At 42.7% G+C, this 24,689-nt stretch overlaps 1 protein-coding gene across 2 annotated transcripts in view; it reads right to left on the bottom strand.

Annotated features, from left to right (window-relative positions):
* PARM1 (prostate androgen-regulated mucin-like protein 1) overlaps positions 1-24,459 on the bottom strand; it is a 102,921-nt gene extending 78,462 nt beyond the window's left edge. The window contains exon 1 of one of the 2 annotated variants that reach the window (XM_059668490.1): positions 24,151-24,452. In XM_059668490.1, coding sequence (XP_059524473.1) covers positions 24,151-24,193 — 43 coding nt within the window. In that variant the 5' untranslated portion in view covers positions 24,194-24,452. Of the gene's footprint in view, positions 1-24,150 lie in introns of both variants that reach the window. The other variant, XM_059668497.1, reaches the window with a different exon arrangement.
* Positions 24,460-24,689: the final 230 nt, after the last annotated feature.

The following is a 24,689-nucleotide window of genomic DNA, read 5'->3' on the forward strand; positions in this document are numbered from 1 at the left end:
TCTCTCATAATTCCATTTTATCATTCCACGACTCTAGACCTCCATGGTCTAATATAGTAGCCAGCAGGTACAGGTAGCCATTTAAATTAAATTAAATTAAAATAGTTTCTCAGTTAAACTACTCTCATTTCAAGTATTCCATAGCCATATTCAGCTATGGCTGCTGAACTAGATGGTGCAAACATAGAATGTCTCCATCATCGCAGCAAGTTTTATTGGACAGCTCTGTTTTAGATCTTTCTCTTTAAAAAAGTCCCTTGAGAAGTCTAACTAAGAACACTACTCATGTTCTTAGTTATTGACTTCATTGTAAGACTGATGATTGCCACCACAAATACTACTAAGAGCTGACATTTACTGTGCACTACTAGTGCTAGAATTGGGCTAAGGGCTATTGTGATTTAATGCTCACAACAAACCTCAGCAATAGTGATTGAGTCATTCAGTCACGTTCTAGAAGTAGCAGAGCCAGGACTTGAGCCCATTGACTAGCATAATGTAGAGCCCAGATATTTCACCCTTGCCCCAAGCTGGTTCTCGGTCTCATTGTCTTATGGCTGTGCCTCATGGATTTCTCACAATCCCTTGTTGTGGACACCAGGCCTTGGCACATGCACTATCCTAGGATGCTCTCCCTCTCTGCCTTCTCTTTGTTTGGCAACTTTCTATTTATCTTTTAAAAAACTAACTCAAATACTGCTCCTCCATCAGGCAAAATAGTTACCCTGACTGCTTTGGGTTTCCACTCCACTTCACGCAGACCTCCCACACCGAGCCCACCAAGCTGTGTTATAGAATCTGTTTGCAAGTCTGCTCTCCCCCCAGACCCTGAGTGCATTCAAGATGAGGTGTATGACTCAATCACTATTTTATACCCCTAGTTCAAAGAAGGTGCTGAGTCAATGTCTATTGAATGAAAATATCAAAATATCTTTCTGAGATTAAGAGTCACTACCTTTCTTGAACCACTCTAGCTTATCTGGATGCTTTCCATTTTCCCTGGAACATGCCATGTAGATGGTTCATTATCATTGGATAGTTCATTATCTGTAAGCAGAGGGCTCCAGGGCCTTCGGGTAGGAAGCAAAGTTAGATACATACATACATACTTACTTACTTAATTAATTAAATTAATTAATGATTTCTGAGACTAGTAGTTCTTCCCCAGCTGCTCTGCAAACAGGCTGTCATTTACAGGCAAGGAAATACTGCCAGTTTTTCCTAATTCTGGTGAAGTTCTGTCCACCTTTCCAGTGCCCCAGGCCTGGGCAGTGCTCTGGGCTACCTGCCTACCTTGACAGAGGCCACTTGGAAATACTGTAGATCTGTCACGGTGCAGCTTGGTAGTGGTACTGCCTCAACTCCTCCCACAGCAAGGGGACTCCCCTGCTTTATGAGGGACGTTAAAGTTATGCACAAGGCCTAGGTGCACACTGAAGAGACACCTACACACTCCACACATTCTCCCCGGGAGCAGAACAACAACACCCCACTCCCCGCCCTGCAGTTCTTCACCCCAGACACAAATAGAAGAACAAAAAGGTATCTCCCTTCCCTGTTCTCTAAAGTCATAGAGGCACCTCTGTTTAGAGGCAACTTTTTGCTTCGGAATTTTAAAAAAAGTTGAGCTAGGTCTGAATCTAAACAAAACAAAACAAAACCAAACCCAAATCAATCAACCCAACAAACTAACCAACAAAGAAACAAAATCAGAACTTTACCAGAGCAAAGTATAGGAAGGGAAACACAATTTATGGAAGAGCTCCTGTGTGTATCAGGACTGTTCTGGGTAGATTAATCTTTTGTATTCCAACAATCCTACTGGTAAAAGGTGTGCTGAATGATCACATTTTATAGCCAGAGACAGCGAAGCCCAGAAGAGAAGCCCTGGATAATAGAAAGAGCGTGGGTTTAATGGTAGAGAGATCTGGGTTCAAATCTGAGTGCCATTAGCTCTGTGGGTTCGGACAAACTATTAGACATCCTTAAGCCCCTATTTCCTCATTTGGAAATAGAGACCAGTAATACCAATCTTCCAGGGTTCCTGTAGAGCCGGACAAGAAAATGTCTGTAAGGTGCCTAACACATGCTGGCACCTTATTAGATTTAATGTTAGTCATCCTTTCTCTTATCTGCTAAATGGTAGAGTTGGAATTCAAAAGTAGGGTCATGGGCCCCAAACCCAAGTACTTTTTAAAAAAATATATAATTTTTATTGTTGATAGTATTGCAGATATCTCCCATCTTCTCCCCCTTTACCCCTCTCCTCCCAGACACTCCTCCCTCCCCCAGGTCTTCACTACCCTATTGCCCATGTCCATGGGCAATGCACAGAAGTTCTTCAGTTTATCTCTTCTAGTCCCCCCACCCCCACATCAAGGTATGTCAGTCTGTTCCATACCTCCATGCTTTGGGTCTTAACTTGTTGTTTGCAGCTGTGGAAGGAGAACTTGTCTGAGCTGCTCCTCTACCACTGCAGTGATAGAATCAGACTAGCTGCATTTGAGTGTTTTTTTTCCCTTGTACTAGCAAAACACTCTTTATTATTTTATATATCTATGCCCCATTGTAAATCTCTTAGAGATGAAAATCAGAATACATAAATCATGCATCTTCCAGTGCGTTATAATGTGCTTTCAGCACAGACTGATCATATAAACATCTCTGCCAGCTACTTAATGTCATAGAACTGCTTAGGAAAAAGCTTTATCATTGGCAAAAGATAATAGGATAATGATTGGGTTTTGGATCCTATGGAATTTGCACAAAGCCACAGAGAGCAACAATAGCCTTTCTTGTCCTAAATCTCTCTCATAGTCCCCCTGCTTTGAAGTAGGCTATGCAAATCCACAGTTTTTGTTTTTGTAAGAAGTTATGGGCCACATTTAGAACCAGGGAGGATTTCAGTCTCAGCAGTTCTCCTTCAGAAATCTGGAGGATTTCCAGTCTCAGAGCTGGTTAGAAATACATTTGTCCTTCATCTAGACTCCAGGAAATGCACTGTTATCTTACTATAGAATTTCTTTTGCTCACAGCTCCCTCTCCAACACTTTATGAAAATGGTCTCACCTGACAACATATTTCCCAGCCTGGGCACCCTTTCTCTACCCCCAATGCCCTAAGAACATTGTAGAGACAGCTGTGGTCAAGTGAACAGGTGCAAAGTTGGGACTGGCATTGAGTTCTGGCTCTGCCCTTTCTTTGTGGTTTTGGACATGTGCCCTCACTCCTAGGAGTCTTGACTTTCTTTATCTACATGATGGGAGTACTAGCGGACTGTCAACAGCTTGTGAGGACTGAGGGTTGTTTTGTACCTGAAACCTCTGTGGGAACCACAAGGTGCTATTCAAATGTTTTTATTAGAATTTAAGAAGCCAGGGCCTTGAAAAAAATGTATGTTCAGGGTTATATTTTCCAATTTTATTCTTTTATAAAAGTATGTTTTAATTGATTTTTAGAGAGAGAGAAAGGGGCGGGGGGAAGGAGAGAAAGAGATTGAGAGAAACATTGATCTGCTTCCTCCTGCATGCCCTCTACAGGGGATCAAGCTGGCAACTGGGGTATTTGCCCTGAACTGGAAGTCCAACAGGTGACCTCGCAGTGCATGGGATGATGTTCAACCAACTGAGCCACACTGGCCAGGGCAGTATTTTCCATTTTTAAATTGAAATTCATACCTGCCACTAGTCTGATTAATTTTGTTTTTTAAAAATATGTTTTTATTGATTTTTAGAGAGAGAGAAGAATGAGAGGGATAGAGAGATAAAAACATCAGTGAGAGAGAAACATCACTGATCAGTTGCCTCCTGCATGCTCTCCACTAGGGATCAAGCCCACAACCTGGGGAATGTGCCCTAACATGACCAGGAATCGAACCAGTGATCTCTTGGTTCCTGAGTTGAAGCTCAACCACTGAGCCATGCCCAGCCAAGACGAGTCTGATTAATTTTGGATCAGTGTTTTGGGGGGGGTCTAAGAGTATAAAGACCTTAAATAACAAAGTTGCCTCCAAAATACTAGCTGTGTGCATTAAAATCTAGCTTCTAAGGCATCTATATATATATAAAAGCCTAAGTGACCAGCTGACCGGCCAGTAGCTATGACACACACTGACCACCAGGTGGCAGATGCTCAATGCAGGATCTGCTGAGCAAAGTTACAGAGTGCCCTCTCGCACTCCGGGACCCCTCAGGGAATGTCGGACTGCCAGTTTTGGTCTGATCCCCGTAGGCCAGGCCAAGGGACCCCACCGCTGCACAAATCTGTGCACCAGGCCTCTAGTACTACATAACAAACTATAATAGAAAGAATACCAGATCAGGAAGTAAAAACACCATGATGGACTCCCAGGGCTCTCACTGATGGACTCAGTGACACATCCTGAGCCATTCTGTCCCCAACCCCATTTCCTTATCCACAGCTTGAAAGGACAAGCTTTGCTCTTTGCAAGAGTAGCCTGTAGGTTGAAAGCCACAGCCCAAATAAACTTGAGCCAGTACTACTGTTCGTGTAAGGACACCCATAAGTACCAGACCATCCTGAGGAGCCTTATGACTTTTCAAAGAAAAAGTGAGTCATTTAAGGATGAAATTCATTGCAGGATGAATGTTAGATGTTCTTAACCTTATTAGGGTTCAAGTACTGGAAAAAGGTACATAAGTACATACATGCAAATTTGGATATAATTTCAGTGTTATGGACTTATTGGTGCTCATTTATGGGTCATGTATGTTTTAGTTTATCTCAGATTAATAATCTGTTTTAGACCATAAAGAGCTGATATTAAAACTCATTTGATTTAATATTCTTCTTTAATAGATGACAGATGCAGGCATGGAGTTTATCAGCAACCTTACCATAAATGTTAAATATAAGTTTAAATATGTTTTTATTTCCATTTTTATTGAAAAGTGAAAACATACATTTATATAAAGAAAGCTTAATTATTTGGAATAGTTTATTTACCAGAAGAGTGAATTCCTCATCCCTAATAAATCAAGACAAGCTTATGCATATTGTATCCATTTTCAATACCATAAGTTGAATTTCTAGCTTGAAAGGATGCTGTGTAGCAAGGAAGCACAGACTGAGGTAATCCAATGTCCCACTTAAAGACAAACTGCTAATGCTTTTAGAAGGATATTTTATTCACCAGGGGTTCAGCCTAAATTCTTAGATGAATTTTAATCTAACTAGTTAATCAGGTTTCCTGAATTTACACGGCTCTCAGCCAATTGCCTATGTTCTGCCAAATTCCTCATCAAAAAGAAAAATCAAGTGTTCCTTAAGTCTGATGCTAAGGAAACTAAATTTCATAAAAATAAAATCAAGAAAATGCATACACACTATAATTCCTACATTTAGGAATCCAGGTGATGAGGACCCACATTCTGATTGCAGATGGGGACTTGGTGCCTGTCACTTATTCACTATTATGACAACCAGCAAAATTTGCTCTCCTGCAAATGGGGTTTGTTCGTGTTTTCTGTACACCGTGCTAGAACAGGCTATCAGCATCACAAGTGAAAAGAAAATGAGCAGGTAGAACCATTGAGTTTACAGCAAGGTCCAAACTACACAACACATTCTGTGTACTGTCAAAATAGAGCATTTTGTTGTTGGGCGTTATGAGTCAAACACAGGGCAAATGTGGGTTGTTCAAAACCTTGCCCTTTCAAATCTAAGCTACTAGTATCAGTAAAATCTGACCAGAATAAGCACAGCTTCAGAAAGAAGGTAAATGGTGTCACTTTGACTAGCAAAGACTTAATGAGGTATCAGCTGGTATGTGTAAATGAACTTTGTCTCCCTACTTCAAGTTTTATTTGCCTTCCTAGACACCCAACCCTGACTAAGTCAAGAAGAAGTTGGGTCATTTCCTTAGAACTCCCGTCACTTCAACACACCATCTTAGAAAGCTTTTTTTTTTTTTTTTCCTGAGTGGTTCTTGCTTAAATAGTGACTAACCTCTTCCCACTAATGTTGAGAAGAATGTAGTGTGGGTATTGAGCCTGAGAGCTTCAGAGCCTATATTCCAGATCAGTGATGGCGAACCTATGACACGCGAACTCATTTTTTTGGTTGATTTTTCTTTGTTAAATGGAATTTAAATATATAAAATAAATATCAAAAATATGGTTGCAAATATCAAAAAATTTCTATATGTGACACAGCACCAGAGTTAAGTTAGGGTTTTTCAAAATGCTGACACGCCAAGCTCAAAAGGTTCGCCATCACTGTTCCAGATCCATGTCTAGTTCCTGCCCCCAGTGCCATGCAAAGTCCGAGCGTCAGCCATGCCACCTTTGGAGAGGAGGTCTCGAGGCGGCCAGGCCAGCTTGACTTGCCAAGGCAGACAGGCTGTTTCACCAAATGTGACCCACTTTCCTTCTTCTTCCTGCCCGTCCCTTCGGGGTTCGAGCCCCAGCTGGCTCATGTGCTTTCCTCTGCTGGATGTCTCTGGAGAGGCTAGGATGTTCTCAGATGTCGGTGGCAGTGGGGATCGCTTTTCAAACTTTAATGTTTCTTGTCACTACTTTCATTCTGGAAGAATTATCATAAAGTACAATCTTCCACGGAAAAGTTTGCTCATTGCAAGTATGTGCCCCAAACCAGATATATGAGCTGGTTGACCTGCTCACCCTTATGTAACCTCAGATTTCCCGATTAACTCCTTTAATCTTAATTTTTTTTTTTTAAGTTCAAAGCTTCTAAAGCTTTTTACTCCTAGTCTCCTGGGCACCGATGTTGGGTCCCAGGCTGTCTTACCACATGGCTTTGGCAAAACAATGGCTCTCCCTGGAATTTTAAAACATATAATGAGGCTGTTCTCTTGCTTTGCAACTTTTTATCTCAGCATGAACTCAGCTCTCACCAAGCAGCTTTGGTTTTGGTATAAGAACTTAAAATTTTTTTATCCTTTAAGAATAACTCAAATCAATAAAGGCTTTAGACAATAGACCTCTCTCTTTTCTTTGGCTATTTCTCTTGCTTTTATAAGCAAAGCTATCTAAGCCATTAAATCTAATAAGTGAAATTACATTTCCCCTGGGGAAAAGAATTTCAAATGTTAACTTTCACTCTAACTTACATGGAAAGCTATGATTCAAAAAAAAAAAACCCCATTAAGTAGATAGCTCCAGAACCAAATAAATACCCATGTTCTACCTAATAAACATCCTAGTTACTAATCAGAAGACAGAGGTATAAATGACTTATAGCCATTAAATGTATAGAATATCTTGCTTTTTTATGGAAAGGGAGAGATGAATTTTAGATATTCCAGAAAATGTATGAATCCACTGAATAAATTTCTCTGAAAAAGACATTATTCTAGTGCCACTGGCCTCCTCCTTTTTAAATTCTTCTAATTATCTTAATAAGGGAGGAAGCAGGTAACAAAGAAGGGAAACACATATCCTGCCCACAAATATACGTGTTTATACATCACACACACATACATAGACACACACACACACACACACACACACACACACACACACACCACTGGCAAACAGATATCCACTGTTCCTGAATGTCATGATTTTGATATTTTTCCATGAAAGATTCCTGTGACCTCTTATGTCCCACACCCAGTAATAGTTGTACACCTGAAACTTATAAATGTTATTAATTAATGTTACCCAGATACATTTAATTAAAACACTGAAAAGATATTTAAAAAATATAGATTTCTATTGATTTCAGAGAGGAAGGGAGAGGGAGAGAGAGAAACAACAACGATGAGAGGGAATCACTGATCAGCTGCCTCCTGCACGCCTTGTCCTGGGGATCGAGCCCCCAACCTGGATATGTGCCCTGACCGGAACTGGGAATTGAACCTGGAATTGAACTGATGCTCGACCACTGAGCCACACCCAGTCAGGCAAATTTCTGTTGTATTAAGCCTCCCAAGTCTGTGGTAATTTTTTACAACAAGCCTAGGAAATGAAGACAGTAGCTAGTCTATATGTATCTGAGCTTGGCAGGCTGGTATTGTTCAAGGGGAGCAAGCAGTTGGCAGCAGTTTGGAGAGAGTACTGTTTGGGGACAGGACACTTCATTCCTGGCAGCCCCTGCTGCTGGGTAACTGAGAGGACAGGAGAAGGTGTTCCCTTTCTATGCAGGAGGGCACACTTCCTTTTAAGTTCTTTCTATCTGTGGGTCTTTTAAAAGACAATCTTTACTGGATTCACTTATCCAGAGTGAAATATTCTTTCATAAAGATGTTAAGGGTGAGTGCCCAAAGACAGCAAGCTTGTCTGGAAAGCCATTATAGTTCCTTTTCAGACTTCCCGTGCTCATCTGTTACCACCTGAAACAGGCTGCATGGATCTCCTCTCCTTTCTGTGCTTCCCTGGGGCCTGTGGGAGTCCAGTGCATTCATGGTGCCTCTCATATCGCACTCCTTATCCCGGCCGAGTCCCAGCTCCCAGGCCACTGTCCATTATCAAAACTCATTTGTCCTTAGTCCCCCTCCTGGGGGCTCTATGCTCTACACATGCCAGCATGGCAATAGAGAAATAACTTTCAGCTACTTTAAGTTAATGTGTTATTCTCCTCAGAGACCCCAAATCTTAAATCCTAACTCTCAAGGGGAGGAGTGTGGTGCACAATGCTGAATGGGTTTTGGAGACTTTGAAGTTATATTCCTATGTACTTGAGATTTTTAGTCCAAGGTCAGCTACTCATGAGCTGGGAGACCTCGGGGTCCACATCTTTAAGCCTCAGTTACCTAAGTCCGATTCAACAAGTACTGAGCACCCACAGTGTGTGCACTCATACGTGGGAAGGAGGGATATGAAACTAAGCCAGGATCCCTGCCCTCCAAAAGCTGGAATTCTGTTGGGGCTAACACCTGCAAACAACTTCAGAGGAAATTTGAGCCAGCTGGGTGAAGAGTTTTGGTGGCAGAGAATGGAGGAGTATGATGCTCTAGAATGAGGACTGGCATGGCCAGAAGCCTGAAGGTATGTGGCAGGGGTTCCTGTCTTGGGGAACACTTCTCAAACAAGAATGACCCATATGCTTCTCTAGCCTCTCACACCATAATTACCTGCACCTTCTTTCTTTGGTGCTGTGTCTAATTCAGATCTAAAGCCACCTGCTAAGGAGTTTGGACTTACTTCTGTAAGAAATGGGAAATTCTGGAAGATTGTTTTTACAACATTTTTATAATAGAAATTTAATAATCTATAAAATGGGAGAGACTAATATGACGAATCCCGTGTTCCCTCTGCTCAGTTTCAAGAATTAACTCACAATAATGTTTTTTCTAATAACCCTGCCTATTGTCTCACTCCCACATTATTTTGAAGCAAATCCTAGGCATCATAGCATTTCTTATCTAAATATAAACATATGTATTTCTAAAAAATAAGGACTTCAGTTGAAAGCATAAGGGCTACATCATTATCATGCTGAAAACAATGTCTTAATATAATCAAGTATCTAGCCAATGATTAACTTCACAACTATCTCATAAATGCCACCACTTATGTTTACAGTTCATGTTTGATTCAGGATCCATAAAAGTCCACAATTGCTATGCCTCTTAGTCTTTTTAATCTATTTGTCCTTCCCCATGCTACCCCTAATCTTTCTCTCATTCTTGCTCTTTTTTTTCCTTGTAGTTTATTTGTTGCAGAAACCACACTGTTTATCCTGTAGAGTTTTCTATAGTCTGGAGTGTGCTGACTTTATTCCTGTGGTGTTAGTTAACATTTTCCTTGGTCCTCTGTGCTCCCTATCACTAGATTGTTGGATGTGGAGGCTTGATCAGATGTAGTTTCCTTTCAATGTGGCAACACTTTTTTATAGGGAATTGGTTGTTTCATACTTCATGATGTTGACAGCCACTGATAGTTAGTGCCAAGATCTACCACCTCATTAGGTCATGAAATATGGTGATATTTTATTTCCACTGTGCCATCTTCATTTATTCTCTGGAATACTTGTATAGAGACTTGGCCATCCCATCCTACATAATAAAAGCCTAATATGCTAAGTGTCCAGTTGGCTGTTCAACCAATCAAAGCATAATATCCTAACGATATGCTAAGGCCACTCAACTGCTTGCTATGACATGCACAGACCACCAGGGGGAAGACACTCCCACTGGTAGGTGAGCTTGCTGCTGTGGTCTTGCAGATAAGGACTGAGTGAAAAGGGCCAGACACGCCCTAGAGCCCTCCCGCGGTCCCTCCCTGGCTGGCCAACCTCCCAATTCCCTCCCCAGCCCTGATCATGCACCTGTGGGGTCCCTTGGCCTGGCCTGAGCCCTCTCACAATCCAGGACCCCTTGGGGGATGTCAAAGAGCCGGTTTTGGCTCGATCTAATCCCATAGGCCAAGCTGAGGGACCCCACTGGTGCACGAATTTGTGCACCGGGACTCTAGTCATTTAATAATTGATCACCTTGTGGTATACCTCATAAAGGCAAAATAAGATCAACTAATCAATCAGTAATACTTAATTCTTTCTATTTTTCTATTATTTTTCAAGATAAAGTGTTGGTTTATTAGCATCTTCCAATGGAGCCAATGGAGATCAATGAAGTTTTGTGTTATCATTGTTTTGTTTCTGGTAACAATATGAACTCATGAGTTTAGACTATGTGATTCAATACTGCAATTATCCTCATTGATGCTCAAATTGTTCCATTTTTGTCCATGGGATCCTTATTAAGTGGTTTTGAGTTTTTGTGATAGGAGCCTGGTGGTCTTTAATAACATCATTGATATCTGGTATAATAAGATATTCCAGACTCATCATGTACATTTCTTAGCCCAACACAAAATTATCGACTTCTCTAAGGAAGCTTCCTTTCTTTTAGTGGGAATGGAACTTAGCAACCACAATCCAAGCACAGGGAAACTCTGAAGCAAATCTTGGTCTGTGACTGCTTGGGAGGGGAACAGGCAATTTGGCCTCAACAGAGTGGCAAGAGACTGAGAAGAAAAGGGTGACCAGTGACTAAGAGTTACTGTAACAGTCTAGGAACGGATGATAAGATTCTTAATCAGAGAGCATCTGTGGGATGGGGAAGAAGATCAGAGTTTGGAGAAATTCTAGGGATTAAATTTACACAAAAGGATTTATTAGCTGATTTGGCAGTTCAGGTTGTAGGGGCTGAGGTGGGTAAAAGATAACAGATCTGGATTCGAAGCCTAACTTTCTCACACCAACCTGTGATCTACAGCTCATTACTTCAAGACTAGCTGACCTGAACATAGTATAACATGTGATACCTAGTACAACTAAAAATTTAAAATGTTGAATCCTCCCCGCTTTCTCTAACATGTCTAATTTTTATCTGTCATATGAAGGAGTTGGTCCAGATTACAAAGCCTCTTCTAGTTCCGTCTGCTCCAGCCCTCTCGCTCGTCACACTTTCATTGTCCTCTGATGATGCCATGGAGTATTACTAATGGATCCCCCAGCGTTTGCCTAAACCACATCTTATTGATTATTTTATTAAAAAGATGATATAACGAATTTAATGTTGCCCGAAGAAAAACAAATCAGCTATTCTTCTGAGGGCTGTTTTTCTTATTTGATATTTAAGTTGACAAATTTCCTTCCAGAAAAGCTTAGAATAATGTTTTCATTTAAAATTGCTCCCATAAGTGAAAATGTTGAAGATATTAAAAACTAACAAAGAACATTAAATACTAATCAGTTAGCTCAGAGCCTCTTAAAATACTAAGATGGTTGTCCTGATCAATGATCTATGCAACATTCTGGCTTTAGAAAATACAATATTACTTTAAGTCAATTTCTTCCCAGAACCTTCCTTGCCCATCATGTCAGTGATATCCTGTAAACCTTTCTGAGATTATTTGCTTTTCTAAGATCTTATTTTTGAGGGCCCTGTCAGAAGGATTTTTGAATCAAGATTTTGAAGATAGATATAGCCATCTAGCAGTTATGTGGCCACATTAACTATTGATAAAGAGGATTTAAAATATTGATAATACATTTATTTTTTAATTATGAAGACAATACAAACTATTTTTAAAAGTGAAACCCAAAGAAAACCACTGTACCCTCCTTCTTAACCATTTTCTCACATAAACATGATGTTTTAAATATTTCATCACAATGTACATTTTATTCCTTAGCTTACTTTTTCAATATATTGTGAAATATTAGGTTACAAAATTAGTTCAATATATTGTAACCCTTTTTACCTGTCAGTACATAAATGAACCACTTCATTATTTTAAGCAGTTGCTTATTGTTTCCCCATGGAATAAACATTGAATGCATTCTAGTTTATCTGATTAGCACTATATAGTTAGACATTTACATTGTTTCCAATGTATTAATATTTGTAAAAGTTCTTAACTAAAACAAACAAATAAGATTCTAAGTCAGGTTTGTACCATATATATATATATATATATATATATATATATATATATATATATATATATATTTTAAATCTCTGTGTATGTTTATAGTTTCCAGAGTAAAAAAAAAATTTTTTAGATCAGTGCTTGAGTGCAGCTTTTAAAAACTGTTTTAAACAAGAGGCAACTGTCACTTGGTGACATTTATTTTGTTTTTAACAAAAAATTGGCTGTAAATTTATGAATCTCAAAAATCACACCTCCCATTTTTCAGACAACCCCCAAACTAAAACTCTGTTCTTGGTAATGTGATAATATTTTCTCCTTCATCAGCCACACTTGCCTTTGAGATTTGAGGTATCCCAAGCCTTCTCTTTTTAATGCATCTTCCTTTTCCTTCTACTGAGAACCTAGGCCCTGCTTTTCATTTTAAGCAGAGAAGATGGTATCATCCCCTGGAGGAGAGGTGGGGGAATGGTCACCTGTCCTCCAGTGTCATCCACAACACCAGAGACATGTCCCTGCCTGTCCTCCAGCTCAAGGTCAGGGTTACTCACCTTTAAGAAAGGACTGAAATGCTTACAGTCAATGCTGCTGCATTTCAAGATGGCCAAGTGCCTTCCCACTTGAAGAAAACTGAATGGACAAGCGGACCTCAATGAACAAGTGAGGTCCATGCTTTTAATATGAAGTATCATCTTTTCCATTTTTTTGGTTTGTTTATAGGTTGATCTTCAAGTTGATATAATCTGAAATTTTACCACTATCCCTAAGGCTTCAAGATGAATATATTGTTATATTTTTAATATATATAAAATTTAAAGCTCATGTTCTTTTTTGGCAGTTGCTAAATAATGAAATGTTCCTATTTAAGCTAGAAAGTACCATGAGTATTTGTGGGATGATGAGGCTGAGCGATTTTAACAGCAGTTACATCAAGGGGTGTCAGTCCTGCAGACCGGTGCTCACAGGGTCCAGATTTGATTTTAGTCAGGACTTCACTTCTATTTATTGCTTGGACTAAAACACAATTCCTATTTCAGAATCACCAATGAGAGCAAAACACAACGTCTGGAGGGTCGAGAAAACTCCAGTCTATTCTTCTGCTCACTAGTGACTGACTGGCACTCTCAACACTCAGCATCCAACTTCACTTAAGTTGCTCAGACATGACTGGGAAATTGCCGGAGCTGATTCCCTCAGACTCAGATCGCTTTCATTGCCAGGCTATTTTCAGTTACTCTGAAAATGCTCAGAAATGTTCAAATAGTGGAGGTCTCTTTATCTCCTCTAGCTGAGCTCAAAGGCAACATTTTCTTAATTGGCCAGAGAGTTTCAGAAGTTGCAGCTATTTTGCAGTGATGGCTGTGGCAAAAAAAAAAAAAAAAAAAAGGCATACATTTTAAACAGAAGTGTTCTGCATGTGCACAGCTACCCCCAAAAATGCTGATTTTTAAAGTTTATTTTTTGTAACCCTCAATGAAAACTGAATGCCTTGGCTCATTTTTCAAAAAAGCTATTTGGAGACACTAGACAGAAGCACCTGATAGTAAGCAAGTTTTGCCAATGTCTCATTTTTGGGTGATCTAAGGAAAATTTTGGATTAAGTTTTCATTTTGCCAGCCCACAAAAATGTATTTTATTCATTCAACAAAGACTTCTGGCACCCCTTGAGTGCCAGAGTATTTAGCACTGGGGACACCACAGTAAACAAGAGACAACATCTCTGGGCAGGGTGGGGCGGGGGGAGGAGTGAAGGGATGGAGAGGGTTTCACATTAAAGAAAAAGTAAAGACGAGACAGATAAGGGACACTGGGAATATGGTATTCACAGGTGAAACAATGCAATTTTTAAAGGTTGTTCAGGGTATGTCCCATTGGGAAGGTGGCATTTGAACAATGGTTTGAGGCAGGTGAGGGAATTAGCACTGTGGATATCTGGGGAAAGTATGCTCCAGACACTGGAAGGAGCCACTGCATGCTATAAGGAAGCCAGTATGGCTGGTACAGGGTGAGCAAAGGAAAAATAGATGACCAGGTCCAAGAATGGATGGGGCAGCAGCTGGAGCAGGTCTTGATGGTCATTCTAAGGACTTGGAATTTTACTCCGAGTACAATGGGAGCTATTGCACAACTGTGAACAGAGTAATGACATCATCTGATACATTTCCATTAGATCAACTGTTGCTATGGAGAGGACAGACCTTAGGAGGGAAAGAGTAGAAGCTGGTGGACCTGAGCGGAGGCCATTGCATTACTCCAGGAGAAATATGTGGGTGGTTCACACCAGAGTAGGAGCAATGGCAGTGGCAAAAAGTGTTTGAATGTTGTATATATTTTGAAAGTAAAAATAAACATTTTCCTGAGGGTTTGGATAAGGGGTGTTCAGAGAAAGAGGCTCAACGATGACTTGTGATTTTCAGCCTGACCAACTAGAAAGTTGGAGTTGCCATTAATTGAGATGGGGAGGGTTTAAGGGGAGCCTATTGAGGGAGGGAAATCCAGGAGTTCAGATTTGGACATGTTGAGCTTGAGATAGTGATTAGATATTCAACTTCTGATTTTCTTCTCACCAAATCAAAACTAGTCAACCTCAAAGAATGTAAGTCTCTGAGGGTCTAGTTTTGCCTATTTTATTCATTGTTGTATCTCTAGAGCCTTGGACAGTGTTTAGCACATGTAGGTTCTCAATGAAAAAATAATTAATATTTGCTAAGCACTCATTATGTGTCTTGCTCTGTTCTACCTGCCTAGGACAAACGCAGGGACAAAATAGCTGAAATTCTGCTCTCATGCACCTTAAAGTCTATTAGTTGGGGGCAGACAAGTGAATGAAGAAAAGTAAAATAAACATATCTATTGGTACACCTGCTCAATAACATTTGTTGAATGTTTACCCCATATATTATCACCCTAAAGGGGAAGAAACTAAGATCCTTGCGTTGGCATTCCATGGCAGCCTGTCTTTCTCTAAAGCCCCTTCTACTGCACCATGTTGCTTCTCATATGAAGTAACACAAATCCCATCCTCACCTGATAAATATCAGGACTGTATTCTCTTCCTGTAAGCATTTAAAGGAGAATATACTCTAAATAGGACTCTTTTTGAAGTGCAGTTCTAGGAAGGCTGCCTGGGAGTGAGTAACCCCAGGACATTCTGCCTTTTTTAATGGATCCAACCTTGAAGGAGAATTCCTCTTGATATCTCGGGGCATTGTCTCACTCTTTGCCCCCTTTCACAGTGCTGATGTACTTAAATACCAGCCATTAAGGGCCACCACATTGTTTAATCTAAAAGGCTCCATTTGTAACCTTTCGCAAAACTAAAACAGTATACTAAAATAGGATTTATATTCATATACATTTGAGGAGGAATCTCTTATCCTGCCCCCTAAAAATGAAACTTCGTGAATTTTTCATTCCCATCATAATCATCATCATCATTAAGGGAGTTGTTTGGTTTTTAGTAGCCCCAAATGATTTCTAGTTATCATCTCCCATTCTGATATATTCTTCCCATCTCATACAACAGACAACCTCCAGCCTATCCCCCGCATCCTATGCAGAATTTCTAAAATAGCCTCAGCCCCTTTCTACTGACAGATTCCATATGTAATTTGGAACTTCCTTCCCCACCAACATCTCCTAGAATGTAAATGATGAATGATCATTTAGCCTCAAAAATTGATAATCCTTTCTTCTGCTCAGATCTGCCTGAACAGTTCTTCAAAAAGGAGAATTCCAGGGATTTCTCCTTGTGAATGCCACCTCTATCAACAATTATAATTTTTAAGACAAAACATCCAGTGTTTCCCATTGGTTGGATGATGGCCATATCCATCTTAATCTTGCCTCTCACTCAGCAGATCCATCAACAGCAAGAACTGCCATGACTGGCAGAGGGTGTGATCCACCAATAACTTGACTCTTTTCCCAGGCCAAGAGAAGTGTTCAGTCCACCAGATTTCTTTAGGACTCTCTGTTGAATAAATGGGCATTGGGACCCCCTCATGTTGTAATTGGGAGACCTATTGATGTCCTTTCATAATATGACACATGACTCAATTGAATGACTGAAGTCTTAGACATTTCCCTAAATACAAAGAGACTACCAATGCCTTGTGAATAGAAGAGCATCCTTTTATCCTCATAACTAGAGGCCCAATGCACAAAATTCATGTGCAGATACAGTCCCTAGGCCTGGCCTGCGATCAGGGCCATCTTCCCCTGCTGCCTGTAGCCAGCCTCTCCTTCCACCACCACCCACCCCTGGTTCCCCCTTCGCCATTGGGTGATGGGTATCTGATGGCCGGGGGAGGGAATGAGAGGTCAGCTATTCCTGCCCACTCACTGGCCCTGCCCCTGCCATGGGTGGCCATCAGGCAATTGAAGTCTGCTGGCCAGGGAAAGGGACCAAGAGGTGGTCAGTGCACCTCATAGTGACTAGTCCAGTGGTCATTCTGGACGTTCTGCTGTTAGGGTCAATTTGCATATTACCCTTTTATTATATAGGATAGAGGCCTGGTGCACAGGTGGGGGCCAGCTGGCCTGCCCTGTAGGGGGCCCCAGATTGGGGTGGGGGGGTCCCTGCTGGGGGCAGGGCCGGTCTGGGTGAGGGGCTGCGGGTGGTTTGCAGGCTGGCCATGTCCCCGGCTTTGTCAAGAAGGACACCTGGAATGAGGTCCGGAAGACATCCGGTCTATCCAGTCTAATTAGCATATTACCCTTTTATTAGTATAGATAATTGTTATTGTTCTTCCTAAAGGATCTGAATCACAGTACAAAGCAAGAATCATATAGTATAAAGTGTTTAGCAATAAAATAAAAGTAAGTTCACTGCTAGTATAATGGTATTATTCTGCCGTCTATCTGTGGGATCACAAAAGCTTTTCCAACAGAAACTGAAAAGGTTTCATAAGGAGCAGGCAGCACCAGTCACAATCCATCATGGGTACAGCAGTGGGTGAATCAATTCTGCCAGTAATGAGGTTATGCTTCTGGACTACATAAAGCTGGCAAGAATATCATCATTAAAAGAAGATATCTACACTAATAAAAGAGAAACATGCAAATTGGTGTCACTCCGCTATGCCCACCAGCCAATCAGAGTGACTATGCAAATTAACCTCACAAAGATGGCAGTTAATTTGCATATGCAGGCACGGAGCGAAGACTGAAGGCTCTGGCTGGAGTGAAGACTGAAGACTGAAGGCTGAAGACTGAAGAGGCTTGGCTTCTCATTGCAGCTGTAGTGGAGAAGCCAAGCCTCCCTGCAGCCGGAGGGGAGAAGCCTAGACTAGAAGCTTGGCTTCTCCGCTGTGGCTAGACCAAAGGCCTGGGTTCTGGGTGCTGGAGGAAAATCAGTGCCAGCAGCCAGGGGAAGGAAGGCCTATTACGTGAATCTTCATGCAATGGGCTTCTAGTATTTTAATAACCCAATATAAGAAAATATATGTTTTAACTAATGGGAAGTTGGAATGATAGCTGGAATTTTATAACCATGGCCATAAATATAAAAATCAAACAAAGAAGTAAGTAAAACCTTCTCTTCCTTAATCCTTTTCATGTTCAACACCTGCACTAAAGCTCCCATATCCTTATTTCCTCACAAATGGAAAAGAAAATCAGATATCAGAATTTGGGCAGTAAGTGGAAGATATTATCATCAAAGTTGTATTCTACCATTCATCTTATTTGGTACTGAGTATACATATTTTCTAAATATGACACCTGGTAAGTTCCCACAATTTTTTCCCACTTAACAGTTACCTACTTACAGACTTTGCCTTGGGTATGAAAGGTACAAATTTCTGCCACAATCCGATAGCTTAAATAATTTTTATCTGCCTTGAAATTCTGTCTAATATGCTGCTTCAGGCTTTATATAGTCACAAGTGATACCAGTAGCCCTTTCCCGCAGGAATCATGTAAACCTTATCTAATTAATATTTGTGAGATGTATAAGATCCTGGCACAGAAGAGATCATTGAAATCCAAAGCTCTTCTATAACTTTCTTTTGTAATCAGCTGCCAGCTGGATTCTAGAAGGCTTCTACTTCCACCTCCCATGCATGAACACTACCACCCTTTAAAATATAGTTTTGTAAAGAGGAATGGTTACAAGAGGGCCCAGTCATGTAGCTTCAGGGAGGCACAGAAATCCCACCAATTGACCAGAAATACACAATAATGCACTATTACTGGATATATAGTCAGATTCCAAATATTTCATTGGAGAGCTGCCTCTGAATCCTAATCCTTGTAGCTTCTCTTTAAGAGAGAGCTGCTATGAAATCCCCATGTCTTCCCATGAACAGATTGTTACCAGTGAAATAGAGCAGGGTGAGGTCGTGTTCAAAATAAAGCTCATCGTAATGTCAAACCCACTGCATAGATGAACTGCAGGTGAAAAGGCCAAGGTAGGGTTTCTCGATGAGTCACAGGATGCCCAGTTAAATGTGATGTAAACTAGGAAGAATTACTTAGTTTAAGCATGTCCCAAGTATTGTGTGGGAGGGATATACTTAGAATTCACCATTTATTTGAAAATTCAAATTGTATCGGGCAAACCTGTGTTTTCATTTGCTAAATCTGGCAACACTAGTCAAAGTAAAATTAGAACAGCTTATTTTCCATCTACATTATACCATCCTGAACCAAAGAAAAACATTATATAATTGTCATGTATTATGGAATTGTCTATTTTGTTCTCGTGATTTCTATTACTTATAAAATGGCAAAGGTCTCAAGGTTTATAAATGACATTAAACAGGTAAAAGAAAGAAGCTATGCTGTTGTAAAAGATAATGAACATTTAAAGATCCACAGATTAGAAAATCTGATGTTATGTCAATCCTCGTCACTTTAATTTAAGCAGTGACTAAAAAAAGGAATGCCGTGAACTACATACACAAATCTTCTTAGTTTATAGTCACCCTGCTTGCACATTAACTGGATGATAACCTATTAGCCCTGCATTTTCAAGTAAAAAGTAGTCATTGCATCAGGCACATGTGCTCAGCCTACCTCTTTTAAGAACTGCCTCTGTCTTCTAAATGAAACATCAATTTTTCCAAGCAACTCTTTCATTTCATTCAATCTCTTATTAGCAAAGAAAATATGTGGTTCCTAAACTAACACATCCAATGTCAGTGACAGATAGTTCCAAAAAAAAGCAAATTGTTGTAGATGCCAGGATTCCTTTCATTTGGGTATTAAGACAGCCAATCCCTCTTGAAAATATTTTTTAAATGTCTCTATTTAAATGTCTCTCTCCAGTGGATGCTATAAAAGCCTGCTCAAACTATGAAAATACCAGGCTAATATAATAAAAAGTTAATATGCAAATTGTCCTCTCAGGAGTTCAACTGACCGGGAGTTCAACAGCTCACTATGATGTGTGCTGACCACCAGGGGGCAGCGTGGAATGAAGGAAGGCTCCAGCCAGCAGCCAGCAGTGAGGGGAAGGAAGGCCCCTGATCGCCACCCAGGCCTAGGGACCCTACCTGTGCACGATTTCGTGCACTGGGCCTCTAGTATATACAGTATATAAACACAAGTATAATTAGATCAGGTCAAAATGTGCCAAAGTAGCGATCTGGCCAATATGATTTGGGTACTGTAGAGAGCCATTCTGGATCATTCAGATTCCATGAGCTGTCTTTTTCTAAGTTGTTTGATGGGATTATCCCAAATCTGCATCTCTGGGAACCTGACCTTAAGGTTTAGCTGAGTTGGGCTTTTGAAACACACCAGTTTGCAAAAGACTATGGAAAAATAAAGTCCTTGGTGAGACTTCTACCGAGCATTTTTGAGACTGTTGTGCTAAATTGGAGCTGGCATGTTATTAACCTTTTCAAATTAGGCAGTTAGTAGGCTGAGCTGAATCTTTTCTTAATTTGCACATTAGGGTTTGCCAGAACAGCTGGCACTGTGCTGGAATATTAGTTGAGATCTTTGATTTACATTGTCCAAGAGTAAACATAATAAACTCTGCTTTTGGAGAGGATGACCTAATCCGTGGCAAATACAGTAAATTTTATTAATAGGACTAATACCAACAACAATAACTAGCATTTATTGAGTGCTTACTATGTCCTGGGTACTGTAGGTATCTTCAGTCATTTAACACTTTATACAACCTTGTGAGGTTTAATCCCCCAATTTTGTAGATAAGAAAACTCAAGGGGTTAAGTTACTTGCCCTAAATTACACAATTAGTAAGCAGTAAAACTTGGCTTTGTGCCTAGACAATCTAGCGGCAGGATCTCTGTGCTTATCACTTTGCAACTCTGCCTCAGTAAATGTATCAGGTAACAAGGAAGAGCTTCCACCTTCTCAGGTGAAGGTGTCACTTCCTGAACTGTGACACAGACTTCAGGGGAGCAGGAAGTAAGGAACGCAAGCAACCCTTCACCCTCACTCCACCCAACCACAGGCAACCTTGCTATTCCTATAAATGTATGTACATATTTTTTTTGTTTACTTTTAACATGTTTGTGATAAGATTTATGATAAGGCTTCAATATGCTTATGACAAGGTCCTGACATATGTGGTAAGAACAGAGCCATAAATGCGTAGGGTGGGGTTGTCCTTAAGGGAGGAGGACATTCTAGCTGTTAGTCACTTGGAGGCGAGCTATGATAGGCCCAAAACACAAATAGGATCTTTAGCTGGGTGGCAGACTGGAATCTAGCTCCTGGGCTTGACCACCCAGGAGCCAGTAAGTGGGCCTGTGTGGTGAGTCAGAATGCAGGGAGACGAGGGGTAGGGAGGGCAGGCCCAGGGCAGGTAAGGTTGGATCCCCCTGGATTTGTGTCTCTCTTACTTATGCTTCTTTCCCCTTTGTCCTTCTTGAGTGTTTGGGAAAGGCCTTTTGAAAGTCCCAGAATATCTCAGTGAGGAAGTTTTTAAAAACAAATTGGGACATAGAACACAGAAGGGTGGCAGTGATGGTGGTGATAATGAAGAAAGAGAATCCAGAGGGGAGAGGGGGAGGGATGGAGATGGAAGCTTCTGTGGCAGCTATCCTCCCTCACTCCAGGTTCTGCTGCCAAACCTCGCCGGTTCTGGCTTTCAGTTTGAAGGCAGGACTCCTGTATGCCTTGCACTGCCGTTAGAGGTGTTGGGGAATGGCTTGCATGATAGCTAATTTTCTACCACAATTAACTTTGAGAGAACTGAAGACAGTCCATGGTTTCTCTCTTCCTTCTTTTATTTTGTATTTATTTTATTTTTTAAAAAATATACTTTATTGATTTTTTACAGAGAGGAAGGAAGAGGGATAGAGAGTTAGAAACATCGATGAGAGAAACATCGATCAGCTGCCTCCTGCATACCCGCTACTGGGGATGTGCCCACGACCAAGGTACATGCCCTTGACTGGAATTGAACCTCTGACCCTTCAGTCCGCAGGCCGACGCTCTATCCACTGAGCTAAACCGGTTAGGGGTCTTCCTTCTTTTAAAAATACAAGTGAGTAAATATGGAGATCTACTTTGTTGGGTTGACAATGCACACATATTTGCAAGTGTCCATTATGCAGGTTGGAGGAAATGCTAAGTATATATTGATTTATTAAGCTAAAAATGTGCTCTGCCAAACCCCATTCCCGGCTCACGATAGTACCATCTGAAGAGTTTTACAGAAATTGTCCTGAACCTCTAAAGCTGCAGGAGGGTGGGAGAAGAAAACAGAAAAGAAGCCGCTGCCTGGTGAAACCCCTGAGAGCTGGAACATGCATGCCGCTTTCCTTTCAAGTACCCTCAACCTCAACCCTCTGCCATTTACCAACATACCTATTTATTCTTTAAAAAGTGCTTTTTTAGTTTCTGTAAACACTATACTTTGGGATGCAAAGAACCTCAAGTAGCTCTAAGACCACACGGACTCCTACAGAGATTCCCTCAGAGGTACAAACTCACAGGAGGGAAGGAAGCTTCATCATTCTCTTGGGGAGACACACACAGAAGCATAACTTTGTCTTCCGGGCCAGGAGAGCCTCAGAACAGGGAGCCTGTAATCTGCTTGGCTCTGACCGCCACACAAGTGTGCAGGGATGGAGATAAGGCGGCTCCCTGGTCCCGGAGCCACCCTCTACCCCTACCCTCCTCATTCTGGCAGTGAACAAGGTATTATTCCTGTCCCTGGAATAGCGGGGTGGAACTCTAAAACAGGCTAAGTAAAAAAATCTTGAGCTCCTTAGGCGGGGAAAATGTCACAATACACTGCCTAGTAGGATTAATCCCGGTTTTGCCAACTGCCAGTGCTGAAGATATATATATATCATGAAATAAAATTAGCAGACAAACCTACCTACTAGCTCTACTGTCTCACTCAAGGTTCTCTGAGTCTCCCTGGAGCCTCAAGAAAGGATTTCTAGTAAGAGAAAGTGAAGGCACCCTTCATGTCACTTGTAAACATCTCTTGCTCAGAGGATCCCGGATATTGCCACAAGGGCAATCATGGGGCTGGATGGCGGTTACACCTGCTGGTTCCAGGCGCTCCCAGCCCGGCCCAGGGCTGCGCAGCCACAGTCCGGATCCGTCTGCAGACGCGTCTGCTAACTGTTCAGATGCCAGAGGGAAAAGGGAATTTTCTCCGGCGCACAGCAAGTAGAGGAAAAACGCACGCTATAGTCTCACATCGGGAAACTTTTCCCCAAAACGCATTATCCTTTGAGAGCTGCCAGGAAACCCTAGCTTCTTTTCAAGGGACTGTAGCGACTTGTGTCCACAATTACAGCAATCCAGGAAGAAAACTATAGCTGGACTACCAGCAGGAGTCAAACTGGCGTGTGCATGTGACTTTGCAACATTCTTATCTAAACATGCCAGTCCGCGCACTCAAGCTACTGTTTCCACCCGTGCCTTGGCCTTGTCCCCACTCCGGTGTCCCTTGTTGGACTGCATTTTCTGCAAAAACCGGATATCCCAACTCCAGACTCTGCGTCTCTCCCAGGCCCCCACTGAGTCCAGCTCAGTCCCGCTCCTCCCTCTCCAGCCTCCTGATCTCAAGACCTGAGAGGCGCTGGCGGGAAGCCGTCCTAGGCAGTTCGTTTCTGTCGTGAATGTCAGCGGAGAGTGGATGAAACGGGGGGATGCTAGTTTTAGCTAAGTTAACAGTTTCTGCCACGCCACGCAGTTTTAGAGGTTCCAGACCACTGGGTAAAACTGCAAACCCCATTGGTGAGCCCGAGCTTGAACCCGGTCGGGGCAGCTTCCCTGGGACTCGGATGCCGCATCGTCATCCCGAGGCAGGGACGGCCAGGAACCGCCAAGTCTCCGCGAACGCAGACCAGCCTGGCGGGGCGCGCAGCCACTGCCTAACACCTTCCCGGAGGACTTCCACTTTCCCCCCATTCCCGCTCCCCAGCCCCTCGCTTCTTCCGTTGATCATCCCGCCCAGGGTCCAACCGCACCGAGAAGAGGGGCGCCCGACTCCGGCAGGCGGTGCTGGCGGAGCCCAGAAGCCCCGGGGAGCAGTCCGTGTTGCCCACCCGCGACTCGAACGCGCCGCGCAGCCACCTGTTCTACAAACTCAGCCGGACTTTGTGCGGACGCCGCGGGCTGTGGCAGGAGGGACCCAGCCCTCCCCTCGGTCCGGCGGGGTTCAGGATCCCCAAAGGCGCGCATCACCCCAAGCCTCAGGGCGCACAACCCTTCGCACAACCTCCGAGGCTCCCACTACTCTGGGCCCCCCTCCGCGCACGCGGGGACTGACTTCGCAGTCTCCCGGCTTCAGCCCCTACCCTGGCGCCAGCCGCCCGCCCCCCGGGAACACGGCGCCCCAAAGTACCTGCGGTGAAGATGCAGAGAGCGAAGAGCGTCTTGCAGATCATGGTCTCCTGGTGCTGGGTGCCGAGTCCGGCGCGGGCAGCGGGAGAGTTTGTCGGGACTGATCGAGCGCCCCAGGCGCCGACGGCTCCTCCTCTGCCCCGCGGGCTGGCGGTGGGAGCCCAGAGGCCCGGGAGGTACCGGCGGCGGGCGGGCGGGGAAGCCAGGCGAACGCGGCGCGGCTCCGGCTCCGCTCCGTCAGCTGCGTGTCCTCCGGTGGCCGGCGAGCTTCTGCTCCATCCCAGCCGCGGGAGCCTGGGGCCGCCTCCGCCGCCGCGCCCGCCGCGCCAAACCCCTCCCACCCGGGCCCGCGGCGACCACAAGGCCACCCCCTGGCCTTCCCTCTCCCGGCGCTTCGTCCCGGGAGCCCGGCCCAGGGCGGCCTCTGCTGGACAGTCAGGGCTGGAGAGCCGCGTTCTGACTGGGTTCAGAGAATGTTCAGTGTCTAGCTCTGTGTTGGGGAGTAGGCATGCAAAGAAGTGTGAGCAGATCTCTGCCCTC

The sequence above is a fragment of the Myotis daubentonii genome, chromosome 1 (assembly GCF_963259705.1).
Source record: "Myotis daubentonii chromosome 1, mMyoDau2.1, whole genome shotgun sequence".
In the NCBI taxonomy this organism is placed as follows: Eukaryota; Metazoa; Chordata; class Mammalia; order Chiroptera; family Vespertilionidae; genus Myotis; species Myotis daubentonii.